Source organism: Colobus angolensis, unplaced genomic scaffold, assembly GCF_000951035.1.
Source record: "Colobus angolensis palliatus isolate OR3802 unplaced genomic scaffold, Cang.pa_1.0 Scaffold8, whole genome shotgun sequence".
Lineage (NCBI taxonomy): Eukaryota > Metazoa > Chordata > Mammalia > Primates > Cercopithecidae > Colobus > Colobus angolensis.
The window spans coordinates 14,794,398-14,815,884 of NW_012121820.1; the positions used below are offsets into that span (position 1 = coordinate 14,794,398).

Genomic DNA, 21,487 nt, shown 5'->3' on the forward strand with positions numbered 1-21,487 from the left:
TTTTTTTTTTTTTTACAGAACTCTAGTAAAAAATATATATATATCATCTAGGTTCTACCTATAGTTTGTAGAATTTCAAAATTATTAAGTATTTAGTGCTTTTGCATGTTGTTTCTTCCCAAGAAAAGGTACTATATAAATCTAACAAAACAGAAAAACCTGCTCCGTATCCTTGCTGTAACTTTAGTTCCTCAGTCATTCCAATTTTCCTAGGCCATAGCCCAAATTTAGCTTCACAATAAGTTGAAAACAGTGGCTGTCTCAGGAACGGGGAACTGAGTGGCTAGGAGAAAAGGGAATACTCCATAGGAGATGTAGCAGATATTTGGACCAATAATACAATCTATCATAATGATCTAGTCATTTTCAACGGCAAAGCTTAGGAGATTCACTTTTCACCATTTATTCCTCTGTTCTTTGTGAATTTTGTACCATGTAAATGTATTTCCTATTTTTAAAAAGTGTTTATAATAAAATGCAATTCCTTAATTAATTTAATTCAAATGCATGTGTGTTTTGAGCCAGCAACCCCCATATTTTATTTATTCTATAAAAATATCTAGGCCGGGCGCGGTGGCTCAAGCCTGTAATCCCAGCACTTTGGGAGGCCGAGACGGGCAGATCACGAGGTCAGGAGATCGAGACCATCCTGGCTAACACGGTGAAACCCCGTCTCTACTAAAAAATACAAAAAAACTAGCCGGGCGAGGTGGCGGGCGCCTGTAGTCCCAGCTACTCCGGAGGCTGAGGCAGGAGAATGGTGTAAACCCGGGAGGCGGAGCTTGCAGTCAGCTGAGATCTGGCCACTGCACTCCAGTCTGGGTGACAGAGCGAGACTCCGCCTCAAAAAAAAAAAAAAAAAAATCTATATGTGTGCAAAATGATTTATGTGCAAACCAACTCCACTGCATCATTGTGATAATACAAAACTGTAAACAACCTAAATGTCTATCAACTGGGGATTAGTAAATTATGTTCACATACTAGCATCTATGGAACTGGAAAAAAACCAGTAATACATTACGTGAAAAAAAAAAGATAAAGTGTGAAGGCATTACCTGACTTCAAAATACACTACAAAGCTATAAACAGAACAGCATGGTCCTCACATAAAAACAGACACACAGACCAACGGAACAGAACAGAAAATCCAGAAATAAATCCACACATTTAAAGTCAAGTGATTTTCAACAAAAGCACCACGAACACATCTTAGAGAAAGGACAATCTCTTTAATAAATGGTGCTAGGAAAATCGGATAATCATATGCAGAAAAATGAAACCAGTTCCCCAACTCTCACCACATACAAAAATCAAATCAAAATGGATAAAAGACTTAAATGAAAGGCCCAAAAGTATGAAACTACCAGAAAAAAAGAGAAGGGAAACACTTCATGACACTGGTCTGAGCAAGGATTTTTTTGTATATGACCTCAAAAACACAGGCAACAAAAAGCAAAAATAGACAAATGGGATTGCATCAAACTAAACAGCTTCTGCATAGCAAAGAAAACAAAGAGTGAAGAGAAAACCTACAGAATGGGAGAAAATAAATGCAAACTATGATCTGATAAAGGGTTAATATCTAGAATATATAAGGTGCTCAAACAATTCAATAGCAAAAAACTAAAAATCCAATTTAAATGAGCAAAAGGGTTTGATTCCACTCTGCGTGGCTATTCTCTGGAGCAGGGGTCATTTATCTCTATCTGCCTTCTCTTCCACCTAAGTACACGCCACCACCCCATGGAAGATTCGATGGACATGGACATGAGTCCTCTGAGGCCCCAGAACAATCTCTTAGGTTGTGAACTAAAGGCCAACAAAGATCATCACTTTAAGGTGGATATTCATGAAAATGAGCACCAGTTATCTTTAAGAACGGTCAGCTCAGGGGCTGGTGCAAAGGATGAACTGCACATTGTTGAAGCAGAGGCACAATGTTGAAGGCAGTCCAATTAAAGCAACACTGGCAACTTTAAAATGTCTGTACAGCCAATGATTTCCCTTAGCAGCTTTGAAATAGTATCACCGGTGGTCTTACAGTTGAAGTGTGGCTCAAAGCCAGCGCATATTAGTGGATAGCACTTAGTAGCTGTGGAGGAAGATGCAGAGCCAGAAGATGAAGAGGAGGATGTGAAATTCTTAAGTATATCTGGAAGGCGATCTGCCCCTGGAGGTGGCATCAAAGTCCCAGAGAAAAAAGTAAAACCTGCTGCTGATGAAGATGATGATGATGATTTTGATGATGAGGAAACTGAAGGAAAAGCGCCAGTAAAGAAATCTATACAAGATACTCCAGCCAAAAAAAATGCACAAAAGTCAAATCAGAATGGAAAAGACTCAATACCATCAACACCAAGATCAAAAGGACAAGAATCCTTCAAAAAACAGGAAAAAAGTCCTAAAATATCAAAAGTTCTGTAGAAAACACTACAGCAAAAATGCAAGCAAGCATAGAAAAAGGTGGTTCTCTTCCCAAAGTGGAAGCCAAGTTCATCAATTACGTGAAGAATTGCTTCCGGATGACTGACCAGGAGGCTATTCAAGATCTCTGGTAGTGGAGGAAGTCTCTTCAAGCAAATAGTTTCAACAATATGTTTAAAATTTTCCATCTTATTTCATTTCTGCAACAGTTGATATCTGATTGTCCTTTTTATAATGCAGAGTGAGAACTTTCCCTACTGTATTTGATAAATGTTGTCCAGGTTCCATTGCCAAGGCTGTGTTGTCCAAAATGCCTGTTTCGTTTTTAAAGATGGAACTTCACCCTTTGCTTGGCTTTAGGTATGTATGGAATGTTACGACAGGACATAATAGTAGTGGTGGTCAGACATGGAAATGGTGGGGAGACAAAAATATGTGAAATAAATGTGAAATAAAACTCAGTATTTTAATAAAGTTAAAAAAAAGGGCAAAAGACCTGAACAGACATTTCTCAAAAGAAGATGCACAACAGGTGTATTATTTCATATATATAAAATAATGCTCAACATCACTAATCATCAGGAAAATGCAAATCAAAACCACAATGAGATACCACCTCACCCCAGTTAGAATGGGTACTATCAAAAAGATGAAAGAAAGTAATTATTGGCAAGAATGTGGAGAAAAGGGAACTCCTGTACACTATTGGTGAAAATGTAAACTAGTACAGCCACTATGGACAACAATATGGAGGTTTCTCAAAAAATTAAAAACAGAACTACCATACGATCCAGGAAACCCACTACTGTGTATTTATTCCCAGCAAAGGAAACCAGAACATCAAAGAAACATCCGCATTCCCATCACTACTCACAACAGCCAAGATATGGAATCAGCCTAGGTGTCCATCAACAGATGAATGGATTTTTAAAACGTGATATACATACGCAAGAGAATACTATTCAGCCATAAAAAAGAATGAAATCCTGTCATTTGCAACAACACAGATGAACCTAGAGGACATGTTAAGTAAAATAAGCCAAGCACAGAAGGACAAATACGGCATGAGCTCACTCACGTGTGGAATCTAAAACAGTTGATCTTACAAAAGTAGAGAATAGAACAGTGCAGAGGGGAGAGGGTGACAGGGAGTAGGGAGAATAAGAGGTTGGTCAAAAAGCACAGAGTTACAGTTAGGTAGGAGGAATAAGTTCTGGTGTTCTACTGCAAAGCAGAGTGACTATAGTTAACAATAATGTGCCATAGACTTCAAAATAGCTAAAAGGAGTCTGAAAGTTCTCATCACAAAGAAATGATAAATATTTGAGGTGATGGATATGCTAATGACCCTGATTTGATCATTATATAACATACACACATATCAAAACATTACACTAAATCCCATAAATATGCATAGTTATTATGCCAATTCAAAATAGCTTTTTTAAAAAATGAAAGAATAAGTAAAAAAAAAAAAGACAAGGCATACTAAAACATGTATAGATGTTTCATGTTTAAAATAGGGCATAGGCCGGGCGCGGTGGCTCAAGCCTGTAATCCCAGCACTTTGGGAGGCCGAGATGGGCGGATCACGAGGTCAGGAGATTGAGACCATCCTGGCTAACACGGTGAAACCCCGTCTCTACTAAAAAATACAAAAAACTAGCCGGGTAGTCCCAGCTACTCGGGAGGCTGAGGCAGGAGAATGGCATAAACCCGGGAGGCGGAGCTTGCAGTGAGCTGAGATCTGGCCACTGCACTCCAGCGTGGGCGACAGAGCGAGACTCCGTCTCAAAAAATAAATAAATAAATAAATAATAAAATAAAATAGGGCATATACGTGCATACACACACACACTCACTTCTCTGTAAATGCATGAAAAAATTTCTACCAAACAACTGATAATATTGATTATAACTGCACAAAGGAAATGAGTACCAGGAAGACAGGGCAGAAGGAAATCTTTTTATATCCCTTTGTGCCTTTTGAATTTAAAACCATGTGAACCTATTAATGTTCAAAAATAATAAAAATATTCAAATCTTAAAATTAAAAGAAAAAAACTACCTTTGTTTGCCCACATTACCCAGCCTAGATCCTCATTCCTCCTCTTTCTCCTTCCCACCAGTTTTCCCTGGACTTAGTAACACAGCAGGCCTTCTCTGTTCCCTGGCAGCTAAACCTTGCAGGGGTAAATGGTCAAATCACTGTGATATATTTATCATTGTTCTAAATACCTGCCACCCATTCCTATGGGAGGATTATATATGCTGCCATCCCGTTGCTATCAGGCCTGGCCATATGACTTGCTTTGACCAACGAAATGTGAGCAGAAGGGCCACTTTCGGTCAGAAGTTTTAAGAGCTATCTCATGATTCTGCCATCTACCACAAGACCAACAAGTCCCTCATAAGAGCAGTACCATCAGCCTAAGGCCCAATGATAATGTGATAGAATCTCGAAGCCAACCCAAGATAACCACATAGTATGAGCAAGAAATAAACCTTTGTGCTTTTAAGCCACTGAGATTTTCAGGTTCTTTGTTACCAGAATATAGTTTATCCTAAGCTGACTATATAACATCACAGACTAATTCCCAAACAATTCTGGAACATCATGTGGCCTTTTACCTCTGTTCTATATTCCATAACCTCACTACTCTCTACAGTGTCCTCACCTATAAAATGAAGACAATAATGGTGTTTGCTTCATAGGGTCATTGAGGATTAAACAGATCAACATGTGTAAAATCACTTTATGTAGCACTTACTACTGTTATTAGCTGTTCTATTATTACTCTCTAAATGACAATCACACAGTAATTTAACCTTTCTCCTGTTTCTTCCTATAAGAAATGAGTAACTTACTAGGCTCTCAATTCCATCTGCATATATGTTTATCTTTTTCCTCTAGGCCACCATTTCTTCTCCTGTATGCATTTCAAATTGTCCTTCACTAGGTCATTCTCCTCTGTCTACCTTTTCCTAGCTGTCTACTGAGAAACTTTAAAAAAATAACTATATCTGGGTCCCAACCTATTAATAAACCCATTATTGAGAATGGAGTTGGGGAGCAGACAAAAAAGAAGACCTACACAGATGCTGGCATGACCACAGGTCTGGACCAGGCAGTCAACAATACATCACTAACATATTCAAAAATGCAAAGGGATTTTTATCATCTTCCCCTTAGACACCCTTAACCCTAAAACCCTACCACTGGACGTGCCGTCTCCAAGATGAACAACTCCTCGTTCCTCTGCCATTTCACTGGCTGCCATTCTATCTCCTTTCTGCTCCTGACTCCTAAATGTTGATGCTCCTAGGACTTTGTCCTTAATCCTCTTCTCAGTTATTTCTGTTCCATCTCCTTCCTGCACGTATCAGGATGTTCAATCCCTATGTCCACACTTTCTACATCTGACCTCCACTAAGCTTCAGATTCCCATTCCAATCTTCCTGCTAATAATGTCATCAAAGGCCATCAATAATATAGGAAAAAATAAATCTGTTTAAAAGCAAACAAGTTAATTTTCCCTAAAAAAAATCTTTTTTTTTTTTTTTTTTTTTTTAATTTTTTAGGGGGAAAAAAAAAATTTTTTTTTTTTTTTTTTTTTTGAGACGGAGTCTCGCTCTGTCGCCCCGGCTGGAGTGCAGTGGCCGGATCTCAGCTCACTGCAAGCTCCGCCTCCCGGGTTTACACCATTCTCCTGCCTCAGCCTCCTGAGTAGCTGGGACTATAGGAGCCCTCCAACTCGCCCGACTAGTTTTTTTTGTATTTTTTAGTAGAGACAGGGTTTCACCGTGTTAGCCAGGATGGTCTCGATCTCCTGACCTCGTGATCCGCCCGTCTCGGCCTCCCAAAGTGCTGGGATTACAGGCTTGAGCCACCGTGCCCGGCCAAAAAAAATCTTTACTGTCCTATCACATTTAATATTAGCACTGTTCGCCAAGGCAGCAAGTCATGGTCAGTCAGTGTGCACCTCTGTCCCTTCCCCTTTGTCATCACAAATATCCATGTATTAGATCAGTGCAAAAGCACCAACCTAAGTTCCTAATATCTACAGACCCTAACGCTAAAATTGTTCTCCTCCCTATCCTTATCAGATTATCCCACTATCAGCTCTTGGTTGAGGACCCCGTTACACCACCCTTCTCCAGACCACTGCAATAGCTTTCTATGGTCTGCCTCCTCCAGTTCCTAAGTCACCTTATATCTCAATACAATCATTTATCTAAAACTCAGCTTATCATGTTGTTCACTTGCTTGCAAACCCTACAAGGACACAACCACTGTGAATATCTTAGACATTATTTACTAAAGTTGAACACAGGATCCAGCAATGCTACTCTTAAGTAGAGCTCAGCAGGAGAATGTGCACGTATGTTCACCAAAGACAAGCACATGAATGTTCACAGCAGCACGATCCATAACTAAAAAATGGGAATGACTCAAATGTCAGTAACAATAGGAAAAATAAACAAACCATGGAATATTCATATAGTGGAATACTAACTAGCAGGGGTTAACATTACATTTCACATTTCTGTAAAGGGCCAGATGGTACATTTTTAGGTTTTGAGGATCGTAGGGTCTCTGTCAAAACTGTTCACCCTGTGTGGTAGCCTGAAAGCAGCCACCGGCAATATATCAACAAGTAGGTGTGGCTGTTTGTGCCAGCAAAGATTTCTCTACAAAACAGGCAGTGGGCTGCATCTGGCCCACTGGCTGTGACTTGCTGAACCCTGCTATGCAGCAATTAGAATGAACAAACTGCAACTAATTCAACAAGGAAGACTCACACATAATGTTGGACAAAAGAAGCTATATTATTCCTTTATAAAATTTCAAAAATAGGCAAAACTAATTTATGAGGTTAGTAGCCAGAATAAGAGCTACCTTTGTGTTCATGATTATAGGGGTAAGCAGAGAGGGCAGTTAGAGACCAGAACAGGACACAGAAGAAGAGTTCTTGGGGTTTTGGTAATGTTCTGTTTCTTGATCTGGGTGCTGGTAACACAGATGTATTCCACTTGCAGAAACGTATCAAGGTGTACAATTATGACGTAGGTATCTTTCTACATCTATTTCTACATATATTTCGTACTTCAAGAAAATTAATATTAAAAAATGAAAGAAGAACCTGCAAAGTCTCTCAAGCTCGGTCAGCCTTCACTCTTCAAGTTAAGGTTCTTAAGGCATACTCTGAACTCACCCTATACTTCTCCACCCCAGTATCTCTAACCACAATATTCACTGGCTTGGAATATCTTCTCAGTCAGCTCCCACTGATAATTCAAGGTCAAATTCAAATGCCAATTCCTTTACAAGGCCTTTCTTGATCCTTCTTTCTACTCCTATCCACACCACTTAGGATTTTTCCTAGTAAGAAAGGGTTCTTCCATAGCACTGCATAATTCTATAATGACCAACTTTTATTTACAACTATAGCAATATTCATTTTACCCAACCTCTTCAACTATAACTATTTAAGGATAAAAACTCTGTATTACACATCTTTGAATAAGTCTCCATTATAACTTTCAGAGGATGGCTATTCCATTACTATTTTGGAATTATAATAAATCAAAGACAAACTATTACTTTAGTACTCACCAAAGAAATTATAAGCCCTAAAAGTTTAATTAAAAATATCTAGTTGAAGTGAACATTTCCTGAGAGGAGATTTTAAAAATGTAAATGATAGTAAAAAGAGTTCTCAAGTTACAAAATCCTTCCAGCCAAATCGAAGTGTAAAGACACATATTAAATATGTACTCACCTGAGGAATCTGTGTGCTCTTCCCACATCCCGTTTCACCAACAATCACCACTGTCTGATAATTTTCTATCAAGTATAAAATATGATTCCTAAGCTGAAAAAGAATAACACACCTTGTAAAAAGCCATACATTGTCTCAAAAGACCTAAACAACAATGATATTGAAACATTATGAAATGAGCTGTTTTCAAAGGAAAGTAAATTTTAAATAGAACTATCAAAATGTTTTTCTAACTCTCAGGTACTGTTGTTCCTCTCAGCATGAGCGAATACAACTGCAATCAAGTGTAACACCAAAATACATGCAGATGCCCTTTAACATTTTCACTTATAAGAAATCACAGGCCGGGCGGGGTAGCTCACGCCTATAATCCCAGCACTTTGGGAGGCCAAGCGGGGTAGATCACAAGGTCAAGAGTTCAAGACCAGCCTGGCCAAAATGGTGAAACCCTGTCTCTACTAAAAATACAAAAATTAGCCGGGCACGGTGACAAGTGCCTGTAATCCCAGCTACTCGGGATGCTGAGGCAGAAGAATCACTTGAACCCGGTGGGGGAAGGCTGCAGTGAGCAGGTATCATGCCACTGCACTCCAGCCTGAGCAACAGAATGAGACTGTCTCAAAAAAATAAGAAAAGAAATTATAGACATACTACTACATACAAGTGTACAAAGACATAAATATAAGCATACTCACTGCAGAGTTGTTTATAATAGCCAAAAATTCAAACAGCCTAAATGTTGATCAACAAAAGTTGGTTAAATCAGTTATAAAATACTCCAATAATGGAGTAATTTGCAGTTATTAAGAAGAGGAAATATCTATTTGTACTGATACGGGATGATCTACAAGATATGTTAAGAAAAGGAAGTAAGATATAGAACAGTGTGACTAATACACCAGTAATTGCATTTTTTTAAAGGGCAAACATGTTATCTACTTGTTTAGTACTAGATTTATCTTTAACATCTTATAAGATCTCAACTGTACTTAAACTCTACTTTGCTTTATATCAATAACGTATACCCTTCTTCTTACCATTTTAATTTTATCACCATTTCTCAACTCCTTGTTGCTTTTCTTTTTTTTTCATTTGCTGTTTCATTTATGTTATCTTTTAAGTACAGTTGGGAGACAAAGAATAGTCAAGAAAAGGCCAAAATTAATAAACAGTAATTTCCCTTGTACTTGAGCATTTATTACATGTCAGGTATCTTGCTAAATGTTCTGCATGAATGACCTCATCTGGTCCTCGTAACAGTCCTATGAGGTAGGTACTCCTGTTAGTCCCACATCACAGATAAGGAAAAGCAGCTCAGAATGGAGAAGTGCTTCACCAAGTACATAAATGGTGAAGCTTGGGTATGAACCCTGAAGTCTAGCTCCAGAGTCCAGACCCTTCATCACAGCTCAAACTGTGTCCCTCAGTGGTGAGAAAGCAATACTGAACCTACCATCTCATCTCCTAAGAGTCAGACCTGCTAACATTCATACATAGTGAATGAGTTAGTCACTTGAGGAAGAAACCCAGAGACAGTCAGTTCACATGTGACTAAAATATTGGGAGCCACATAAAATTCCAAGCAAGGCAATCTGGCTAAATTAAGAAGGCTGCTGTTGCCTATCTATTTGGTGAAAGAACACATTAATAGAAGAGGAATTATCAGGACAGTCTAGCCAAAAGAACTCCCTGAGTATAAGAACCTGGCACCTTTTGGCTGCTCATACCTATAATCCCAGCACTTTGGGAGGCCGAGGCAGGAGAACTGCTTGAGCCCAGGGGTTCGTGACCAGTCTGAGCAACATAGGAAGACCCTGTCTGATTTATTGACAGACAGAGAGAGAAATAGAGATAGAGAGAGACAGAGAGACAGAGAACATGGCAACTTTCACCCAGCAACATCTAGGAGAAAGAAAGAGACACAGGTGCTGGTGGCCACACCTACTCAGGTCATTCCAGAGGCATCCTGTGGAGCAGGGAGAATTCACCCCTCATCAGGGGCTGTATGACATTTCTGTAACCTGTCTTGGCTCTGTACTTCCAGATTACAATTTGACTTCCCATGTGGATGTGCCAACAGGAAGAAAGTGTATATATCAGCTGTGTCCATCCGTAGTGAGGAACTATTGCTAGCCATAAATGAACACGTTCTGAATGAATTCTAGTTTGCACTTTGGTCTCTTGTAGCTGAGTACGCATCTATTTCATGAGCACTAATAAAACTGATTGGATATGCACTTGGTAAGTACTAACCATACCAAAATCCTGTCACTGTCTGAGGAAGTCAGAGTATTAACTGATGTCTTCAGCAGAAACATCATATCCCCAAGTAAACTTGTTTAAAGGAGTGTCTTTAAAAATAAAGCAAAAGTTGGCCATATGTTGGTAATCTGTTATATAGAAAGTAACTGCTATTTTCTCTACTTTTCTGTATGTCTAAAATTGTCCGTAATTGAAAGAAATAAAGGGCAAAAAAAAGTCATTCTAATTCTTCCAGTTTCCCAGTATGTACGATGCAACTGAAAAAATCTTAAGAACTCTCAAGATTTATAAGGTTAACTAAAAATTACATAGTATGAAATCATCCCTTACGATAAGGGTTTCTCTGAGCTCACTGTGTTCTAGAAAGAGGACATCATTCCCTTCAGTGGTGAGCATAAAGCTAATGCAGACACACGATTCAAGTCCACAGATCGAACACGATTATTTGACATACCTTGAACACTGGCAGCTTCTGCCTCTGCTGCTCTATGGAAAGGGCAGCATAAGGGTTGTAAACAACTGTTGTCCCAGAGTTTTCAGTCAGACTCTGTCTCTCTTCAGAGATGCTTACACCTGGCCCCTCTGTACCTGCAGCAGAAATGTTTTTTTCAGATTCTCTGATACGATGAACAGAAAAAGGTGTTAAGGTTACCAACTTTTGAAGATGAAGATATACAAGAGAAGCAATACTTTTTATCTCCAACTACTCAAAGGTATTCAACTTTAACTTTATGAAAGCATCCAGAAAAGTGCCTATGAGGAACCAAAAATCTTCCCTAAAAGATTTTTTGACACCACAGTGTCAAAAACAAACAAGATGGGGTCAGGCGCAGTGGCTCATGCCTGTAATCCTAGCACTTTCGGAGGCCGAGGCAGGTGGATTGCCTGAGCTCAGGTATTCGAGACCAGTCTGGGCAACAAGGTGAAACCCCACAGGTACTAAAACACAAAAAATTAGCCAGGCATGGCTGTGTGCACCTGTAGTCCCAGCTACTTGGGAGGCTGAGGCAGGAGAATTGCTTGAATCCAGGAGTCAGAGGTTGCAGTGAGCCAACATTGCGCCACTGCACTCCAGCCTGGGCGACAGAGCAAGACTCTGTCTCCAAAAAAAAAAGAAAAAAGAAATGAGATGGCAGTCCCACTGGGCTCCAAACTGGCCACCCAGAACTGTATATTACAGAGCACAGTGTCTTTAGTTCTGGCCTCCATGTCCATGTTATTACTGAATTCTTAACAGAAGTGAAAGAAACCCAATGGGAATTAGCTGAGGTAAAAGGATGAATCCTGTTACTGCAGGATGGCAATAAGGCTCAGAGATGACAGAAACTGGGCACTCAAAGCAGCCATGGCTTTCTCTTTCTCTCATCTTGGCACCTCTTGCAGGTTCCTTCCAGCCCCTTAGGTTGGCTACTCTACAGGAGCTGGAAACACGGCTGCCGGCAGTGCCAGGGTTCACACTTACAACTCCTCTACCAAGCATCCATCATTCATCCAGCAAGGACCAGCAAGGCTGGACCGAGGGCCCACTCCACGCCAGGCACTGCTCTAAGCACTGGAAACACTACAGTGAACAATACAGATGCCAGTCCTACTCTCATGGCGCTCACTTGCTTTTTTAATTCTTCCTCTCGGTGGAAGGTAACTTAGTGCATGAAGTGGTCATAAGTGTTATGGAGAGAAATAAAGACACCATAAGGGGGACTGGGAGTCCCAGGTATGTGTTGTAATGTGGGGTGGGGGAAGTTCTTTTACACTGGACAGGCAGGGACTGACTTCTCCCAGCTTAGGTCCAATCCCCACCCCAATACAATCAACCATGGCCAGTGGAATGTGATGCGGTAAATGACAGTCCCCACTGCAACCACAGAATTGGGAGTGGATAGATGGGAAATGCTATTCCCAGAAACTGCCATGCTGGGCAGATTAAACAAGAGATCTTCACCCCAGCTTCTTGCTAAGAACAATGACAAACCGGTGCTCATGACGGTGAAGAACAGGGAAGCCATATCCCATCCTGAAAACCTGTTGAAGGTTCCATACAGTTTTAGCTCAAACCAAAAAAAACTCAGGAGAAACCTAAGTTTAAATTGCGTGATCAGCTTCCATAGCTTTTCATGCTGATTTGCTGCTGTAACCCTAGGACAGAACTAGGAGTAATAAGTAAATGACACAGGGTTCAGAATTCAACTCAATGTAAGGAAGAAATTTCTAAAAGGTCACACCGTTCAGCACTGGAGTATGCTGCCTTGTAAATGAATAAAAGTCCTCCCTAGATCAAACACATGCTATACAGCCTCCTGCTGGGGCACTACAGTTACAATAACCAATAACTATCATTTCCTAGGTCTTCTGAACTCAGAATCTGTGATGCTATGTGAAAACACAGAAGCTTTGTAACAAGAATACTCAGCTCAGTGACTTACTTTTACACTTTTTAGGGTTCTCAGATTGCTTCAACAATCTGATAAAGGCTATGAACTCCCTCTCCTAAAAAACACACCAGAGTTTACCAGAATATAAAATTCTGGGGGTCCACAGAACCCCTAGAGCTAAGTTTAGAATCACTGACCCTTTAGATTTCTGACCCTTTTCCATTTACTTCCAGGAACACAGTTGTGTTTCAGAGGTTCAAGACTGCCAAAAATCAGGTAAGTGGGACAGTTATGTTGCTTTTGTGAAAATGTTGACCTTCCTTTCAACAAGATAAAAGATGGAACAGGATCTGGAACAACGCCTGTCCTCAAAAAGGCGGGCTTCCTTTCCTTTCTTTTCTTCCCTTCTTGTCACTACATCTTAATAATTCCTTGCAATTGTTATCGAAGAAAACAATTACAAAGAATACCTTATGCTCTTCTGCTGTTTTTGTACTGAATTCCTGCCTTTTCATACCATGTTTTCAACCTTCATATCCCCTCTGGAATATTTAATATTTCAACGTGTTTTTTGTACTACTACATTCCTCCCTTGTCTCTAACCTACAGCCCAATCCATCTCTTCTGTTAGAAGCTCTTTTTTTTTGGAGATGGAGTCTTTGTCCCTCAGGCTGGAGTGCAACGGCAAGATGCCGGCTCACCGCAACTTCCGCCTTCCGGGTTCAAGTGATTCTCTTGCCTGGGTATCCCGAGTAGCTGGGATTACAGGCACGCACCACGACACCCAGCTAATTTTGTAATTTTAGTAGAGACAGGGCCTCACCATATTAGCTAGGCTGCTCTCAAACTCCCAACCTCAGGCGATCCATCCGCCTCGGCCTCCCAAAGTGCTAGTGTATTACAGGCGTGAGCCACCGCGCCCAGCCGAGCTCTTTTATAAGAACAGCTATGTCAGCTGATAAACAATGTATCTTCTCCTCATAGAAGACTTCATTCAACCAAACCAGAACATCAGGGCTGCTTTCCCTCTATAAACACCCCTCTGTGGCTGCCTATGATTGATCTTTCCTTGAGAGTACGCTCTATGCTTAAGGGAGCAACACCTTCATAACTTTTGCAAACTATGAACATCTTCATTTCTCTATCTCAACAAGGCTGATATCCCCAATCCCACATTCCCTTTAACTCGGTTTTTAAAAATTTGAATGGTAACCCATTAGTGGGTTATGAAATCAATGTAGTATGTCATACCAGCACTTTTTAAATAATGAAATAGAATAGAAAGCATCAGAGTACATTCCAGAAAGGAACACTGTTTATGAACAACTTTTTTTGGTTATATATGTGTGCTAGATCACAACACAATATATTCCTTACCATGGGTCAAGTCAAAAAAAGCTTAAAAGCTATTGTAAAGTTTTTGTCAAGCACATGGTCAACAATCATGAAATATTTATCAAATAGGCAAATGAAAATGGGCAGGCCCTTCTGATCCACATGTACTTGCAAATTAAGTAAAAGATTTTTGTAGAAAACTCTCAGGCCAGTCATACAAGGCCTTTAAGTCACACTCCTAAGGTAGAGACCACACTTAAGGTCCTCGGACATGCTATTGTTACAATGTTTTAAATCGTTCATTTAAAACAACACATAAAATTTCCCCATTCAGATCTGGGTATCAGGCTTCTTAGGAAAAAAAAAAGACTGGGCAACTCTGAACCCATATGATAACAATTAGGTGAACCCGAGTACAGCTCCCTATTTTAGAAAGCATATGTAAGCTCTACTGTAGATCTCCACTGTACATATCTATCCAGTGCATGCACCTTCTACACACTCTGTGACTAGGAGTCACGGGCTCAGGCCTACAGGATATGTTCATGATTCCAATGTCTAGCTTTATATCCAGCTTCAACCACCTCCCTGACTTTCACCTTGCATCTCCCACAACCTACTTCATATCTTGAATTTCCTCATTAAAATAAGAGTATTATTGTCATCACAGAGATACTGTGACTGTTTAATAAGATGTGTAAATGAAAGTGACTAACACAAAGCAAGGGCCCAATAACTGTGTACTAAAGCTATTTCCATGTCAACTAGTAACAACACAATTTACCTAGACCAGGGTTCCCAAATTTTGATGCATGCTGGAATTCCTTAGAGACTTTAAAAAACACTGATGCCCAAAGTTCTAATTTATTGGTGTGGGGTGCAACTGGACATCAGGACTTTTCAGAGCTTCCCAAGTGATTCAACTATAAAGCAAAATTAGAGAATCACTAACCTAGACAGTCACCCAACCCAGAAATCTGAGTCATTATTGACTTCATCTTCTCTCACATCTTCCTCTAAAATGTCTCTCCAACAGGCCCCTACTCTAAGCTCCCAGATCAGAATTAAAGTTTTTTTTATTTTTTATTTTATTTTTTTTTTTTGAGACAGAGTCTTGCTCTGTCGCCCAGGCTGGAGTGCAGTGGCATGATCTCGGCTCACTGCAAGCTCTGCCTCCCAGGTTCACACCATTCTCCTGCCTCAGTCTCCCAAGTAGCTGGGACTACAGGCGCCCGCCACCACACCTGGCTCATTTTTTTGTATTTTTAGTAGAGACAGGGTTTCACCATGTTAGCCAGGATGGTCTCGATCTCCTGACCTCATGATCCGCCCGCCTCGGCCTCCCAAAGCACTGGTATTACATACCTGAGCCACCACGCCCGGCCGAATTAAGGTTTTTAACATCCCTCCTGGATTTCAGTAGTACCTTCTCTGTTATCTTTCTAAAGTAAATCTGATTTGTTCCTGCTTAAAAACAGTGAAGTCGGGCCGGGCCTGGTGGCTCATGCCTATAATCCCAACACTTTGGAAGGCCGAGGTGGGTGGATCACAGGGTCAAGAGATCGAGACCATCCTGGCCAACATGGTGAAACTCTGTCTCTACTAAAAATACAAAAATTAGGTGGGTGTGATGGCACACACCTGTGTCCCAGCTACTCAGGAGGCTGAGGCAGGAGAATCGCTTGAACCCGGATGGTGGAGGTTGCAGTGAGCCGAGATTACGCCACTGCGCTCCAGCCTGGATGGCTGAGCCAGACTCTGTCTCAAAAAAAAAAAAAAAAGAAAGAAAGAAAAGAAAGAAAAGAAAGGAAAGAAAGGAAGAAAGGAAGAAAGAAAAGAAAGGAAGAAAGGAAGAAAAGAAAAGAAAGAAAACAAAAAAAAGTGAAGTCTAAATGTTTTAACTTGTCATTAAGACCTTTCACAATGAGGCCCTTACCTACTTTTCTAGCTTCATCTCCTGTCATACCCCAAAATGTACCCTAGCACTTAACACCATCACACTGCTCTGTTATTTTGGCTTTCTGGACATTCTAAAGGCACAAATTCCATTCTGCCTTTGTTCATGCTGCACCCTTTGCTCTGAGTTCCATTTCTCTATGAAACAAAACCTCTCTCATCCTTTAATGTTCACTCCAAAAATACCACCTTAATGAAGTATTTCTTATCCGTACATTCAACTTTCCCTCTCTCTTCCATACTTTCATATATTTACAATAGTAACCTATCTAGTGCCAAGATCCTTTTGTGTGTTATTTTCATTTAATCCTCACAACACTGTAGGTAGGTATTACGCCCAATTTACAGATGGAGTAACTGAGACTTTGAGAATTTAAGAGACTATCAAGTCATCGAATAGTAAGTGGCAGACACAATGGGCACTGCAGTCTGACTCTAGAGCTCATCTTTACCACCACCTTACTCTGCCTCATTGTAAAATCTCTTCTAGAGGACATCTTACTTTATATTCAATTAAGAGAGAGAGCGTAACTTGAGAGCAGAGCCCTGAGCATCTATATTTGTCTCTTGAACGCAGGATTAGGTTTTCAGTAAGTGTACCCTCAATGGATGAACTAAAATAATGAAATAGAACTCTTAGAGTAATTCCACGTTCTTTAACCAAAATAGTACTCTGATCTGATTTCAAACAGTTCGTTTAGTTCTTTATTATACCTACCACTTTCACTTGTTACTAAAAGTGTGAACAAATTAAAAGTATTCGTTACTTAGTAAGTTCCTAGTTTTTGGATGCCAAGTAAAACTCAGGATGGATAATTGGCTGATGACTTAAAATGCTGAATCATAAAACTGTCAAGTGACAAACTACAAATTTTTAAAAAGCATTAAATACATCTCTTGCTTGGGTTTATCTCTCACATCAGCATATGCATGGTCAGAATTTCAGGGAACCACTGAAAAATTAAAAGCTTTGCTTATATTACATTCTTGGTGTCATTTCATTTTTGCTGCAATATACTTTGCACATCCAGACCTGCAGGGGTGCAGGTGGTGGAAAAAAATCAAGCTGGTAGCTGTAATTGAAAAACTTTTGTTTTTTACAAGAAACTGATTGCAGAGAGGAAGTAATGCATCTAGTATGGTCTGGCATATACAAATTCAATAAAAACCTGATTAATGAGTAAATGTCAAGACAAAACAAGCAAAGCATTTTGTGATTGTGATTCGTGTTAGTTTGTGAGAGGAAGTGGTTGGCAGCCAATATGAAGGAGTGTTCTCTTTTCTAGTAGACATTCGGAGTGGACAACAATTATCCTAAAAGAAAATAACACACTCTCCCTTTTTTTGAGCATTTATTCTAAGTCTGACAACGCGTTGTGCTTGTCTTCTAAGCCCACAGGATAGAAGTTATTGTTCTGCCCACTTTACAGGTAAGGAGGTCACGGCTCAGAGGCGTTAAGTTACTCGCCCAAGGTCACCCTACTACTACAAGGCAGAGATGAAAATTCGAACCCGGACAGTCTGACTCCATAACTTGGGCTTGCAAGCCCTGAGCAGCGAGCAGCATTGTCTATCGGGCCCAAACGCAACCCCAGGGCGGTAACGAGACACGAGGGGGAGCTTTAGTATTCCCCATCTCGCGGGGTGGGCAGGACAAGCATCAGTAACGAGGAAGACGAGGCCCGAGGAGGCTGGACCACTTTAACAAGGTCACAGAGAGTTTCTGCTCACGCTAGGGGAGCACACCCGAATCCCTTGGGACCACTGGGGAGCCTGAGCCAGAGTCCCCACCCCGCACAGAGGCGGCAGCGCCCAGCTCGCCGAGGTCAGGCCTGCGAGCAGGTCTGCTGGCCCCAGGGCGCCGGTCGCGGCGCCAAGACCGAAGTCAGGCCGCCGCATCTGCCCAGCGTTCCACCAAAGGCCTTACCGGGTCGCCAGAACTTCACCGGTCCCACGGGCGCAGCCATGCTGGGGTAAAAGGTCACAAGGCTGGCTCCACCCCACCGCCGTGCGCTAGGCCCCCAGGGCCCGGGGGGCGTGGCCCCCGAAGAGCCGCTGCCCAGGCGCATCGGGCCGTGTGACGGCCACGCCCCCATGGCTACCGCCCTCGTCTGAACCACGTGACCCACCGCCCCATTCCGGCGAGCGCACCAGCCCCGCCCCCGAGCCCACGTGACCCTGCTCAGCCATTTTGGAGAAAAAGGCGCGCTCCTCTGTTTACCTCTTTAACGTGGAGGGTCGGTGCTGCCGGTCACCTGGGAGCGTGGCGTGGCCTGGATGGCGGCTGCACACTTGGAAAGAACAGGCTTTGGGAGAGGACTGCTGGCCCGAGAGTGGAACCTTGCACGCAGTGGGCGTTGAAGCAGTGCTTTCTGGATTAAATAGGAAATACTGATGTTACCAGCTACCCCAACCTGGCGACTTCTGTTTTATTCTCAATTTCAAATTGAAGGGTAGTAATAGGAACTACCTCGTGGGTTGGATTTGTCAGTAAATATTGGGCGCCTGCTGTGGGCCCAGGTACTGCGGCACAGTGCCACAAATAAAACAATGTGAAATGATATGGAAGTCTTCAGGGACCGTGAGGAAAAAACGGAAAAACGGACTGGGGGTGGGGTGGAGCGAATGGGTTGGAAGAAGAGGCTAAAAATGGGTAGATAAATTAAGGTAGTCCACTAACTCAGTGCTTCCTCCAATTTGATGCCCCTGAGTCAAATGCTTGTTGAAAACAGATTCTAGGCCTCGATCCAATTCTTAATCGATGTCCTGGAGATAGCCTGGGAACCTGCATTTTAAGAAGCTCCTGAATTCTTAGGATTAACAAATTTGGGAAAGACTAATCCATCCGAGGAAAGGTGAGGTCAAAGAAAAAAAAATTACAGTAATACAAAGGAGCGCTAAGGATGGGTGATGAGCTCAAGTGGAGGAAATGACTTTCTAGGTAGGCAACTAATTGGAAGTGAGAGGATCTATGCATTTTTAAAGCTGTGAAGAAAATTTTGAATTCTTTGAAATAAGTGGCATCATTACGGCAAGGGCTTTTGTGGACAGCCAGTCCAGACTTGGAATCCTAACTTTGCCATTTCCTAGCTTCTAGCTGTCATTTAATTTTAGTTGTAAATGAGGTTTAAAGAGGTATTAATGAGATAACATGTAAAGTACCTAACAGTGCAAAACATAGCAGGCACTGAATCAATGTTAGCTCTCATTACCTCAACTCAAACAGAGTGAATCCACCAGGGGGAAAAAATCTGAATTTACTTGCATAGGTTCGTTTAACAAATAATCTCCTTTGATTTATCTTTATAGTAATTAATATAGGGACTCAATACCTGTTAATCCCTCTGCCTAGAATTCTCCATCCATCCTTTAAATTATCCCTTAAAGGGCCAGCTGTAAATTATCTATCCAACTTAAACATTCCTCTTGTAGTCTAGGAACCTGTATTCTTGCTTTTGTGAGAAAAGTGACCTGTAGTTTACCTGCCGCCACTATTACACAGGGAACTTACTGAGGACGAGGACCATGTCACTTTCGTAGCCCAATAACAAGTGCCTGTTGAGTAACGTATAGATAAACATCATACTTTAGGCTTAGTTTTAGTTGACCTGTAGTTTACCTGCTGCCACTATTACACAGGGAAATTACTGAGGACGAGGACCATGTCACATTCACATTCGTAGCCCAATAACAAGTGCCTATTGAGTAATGTATAGATAAACATCATGCTTTAGGTTTAGTTGTAGTTCTTCATGACATTGATTTTTCCTTGTTTAATTTTTGTCTTATTTTTACTACCAGCCCAAATATGGAAACCAAGGTTTATACATGAATATAAGGCAAAATGAAATAAATGCCACTTTTAAGATTATTTCATGGCCGGGCACGGTGGCTCACACCTGTAAACCCAGCACTTTGGGAGGCCAAGGCAGGCAGATCAACTGAGGTAAGAGTTCGAAACCAGCCTGGCCAACATGGCGAAATTCCGTCCCTACTAGAAATACAAAAAAATTAGCCGGGTGTGGTGATAGGCACCTGTAATCCCAGCCACTTGGGAGGATGAGGCAGAAGAATCACTCGAACACAGAAGGCAGAGGTTGCAATGAGCAGAGATCCGCCACTGCGCTCCAGCCTGGGTGACAGAGTGAGACTCCTTCTCAAAAAAATTTACAAAAAAATAAAATAACTTCTCTATTTTATCTATTACTCATATAATGAAACCTTCCTGTTTATGAAGATATGGTAAATTGGCCATGCCTGTATTATTGGATTATAATCTTTTTTCTTTTTCAGATGGAGTCTTGCTCTGTTGCCTAGGCTGGCGTGCAGTGGTGAGATCTCATCTCACTGTAACCTCCCCGCCCCCGGGTTCAAGTGATTGTCTTGCCTTAGCCTCCTGAGTAGCTGGCACTACAGGCACGCACCACCACGCCCAGCTAATTTTTGTATTTTTAGTAGAGACGGAGTTTCCCCATGCTGACCAGGCTGGTCTCATGGATCATAATCTTAAAGCTGGAGGAGACCATACTTAACACCTCACCTGAATTTCTTGTCTTACAGGAAAGTGAGGTACATGGAAGTTAAAAGGACTTGGTCAGAATCAATGAGTTAATTTAGTATCAGAACTAAAACTAGAACTCGGGCTTTCTAATTCCCAGGCCAGTGTTTGCTCAACCACATGGGCCTTTTAAAATCATTAGAGCTACACTCTCCTAGAAGAAAATTAGTTCATCTGCCTTAGAAAGTTCTCAAAGTCCAACTCTCCCCAAGAGGTTATTTTGCCTACACAGACTTCTGTTAGAGAAAACACTTAAGTAGTAACCTACATGTTGATGTTGTGGTTTTATTTCCACAAATTAGGAATGGTCTCAACAGATTCTTAGTCTTCCTAATTATTTTCAGAAAGAATGGGCTAAAATAACAGCCCTAAAATTAAAACTGATATTTCTTGAGATGGCATCCAGAATTTATTTAGTTCATTGCCAACGATTCCATAAAAGTGTAATCATTTTGTTACATAAAGGTGTATTTTGCAACTTCCAAATGATAAGCTTTCCAGAAAGATAATGTTCCTCAAAATCATGTTACAATATGGAAGTTTTTCTGTGCCTATGATAAAGGGTATTTTTTGCTTGGAAATATTTCCAGACTAAACTTATTAATCATGTTCAGGAAGGCATAGAATTTAGGGTTTTCATTTTTATATCAGTTAAGACGTTCATGGATATAAGTGATAGAAAATCCAACCCAACCTCTCTTAAGCAGAAATGGCTCATATAAACTAAAAAGTCTGGCTGGGCACAGTGGCTCACACCTATAATCCCAGCACTTTGGGAGGCTGAGGCGGGTGGA

General features: G+C 41.1%; 1 protein-coding gene and 1 pseudogene across 2 annotated transcripts in view; one reads left to right on the forward strand and one right to left on the reverse strand.

Moving 5' to 3' along the window:
- Positions 1–18,126, reverse strand: part of DHX35 (DEAH (Asp-Glu-Ala-His) box polypeptide 35) — a 79,002-nt gene extending 60,876 nt beyond the window's left edge. The window contains exons 1-3 of one of the 2 annotated variants that reach the window (XM_011929048.1): positions 18,063–18,126; positions 10,927–11,060; positions 8,211–8,303 (exon numbers count right to left, since the gene is read on the reverse strand). In XM_011929048.1, coding sequence (XP_011784438.1) covers positions 8,211–8,303; positions 10,927–11,060; positions 18,063–18,102 — 267 coding nt within the window. In that variant the 5' untranslated portion in view covers positions 18,103–18,126. The remainder of the gene's footprint in view (positions 1–8,210; positions 8,304–10,926; positions 11,061–18,062) is intronic. The other variant, XM_011929049.1, reaches the window with a different exon arrangement.
- Positions 1,747–2,640, forward strand: LOC105502495 (annotated as a pseudogene).
- Positions 18,127–21,487: the final 3,361 nt, after the last annotated feature.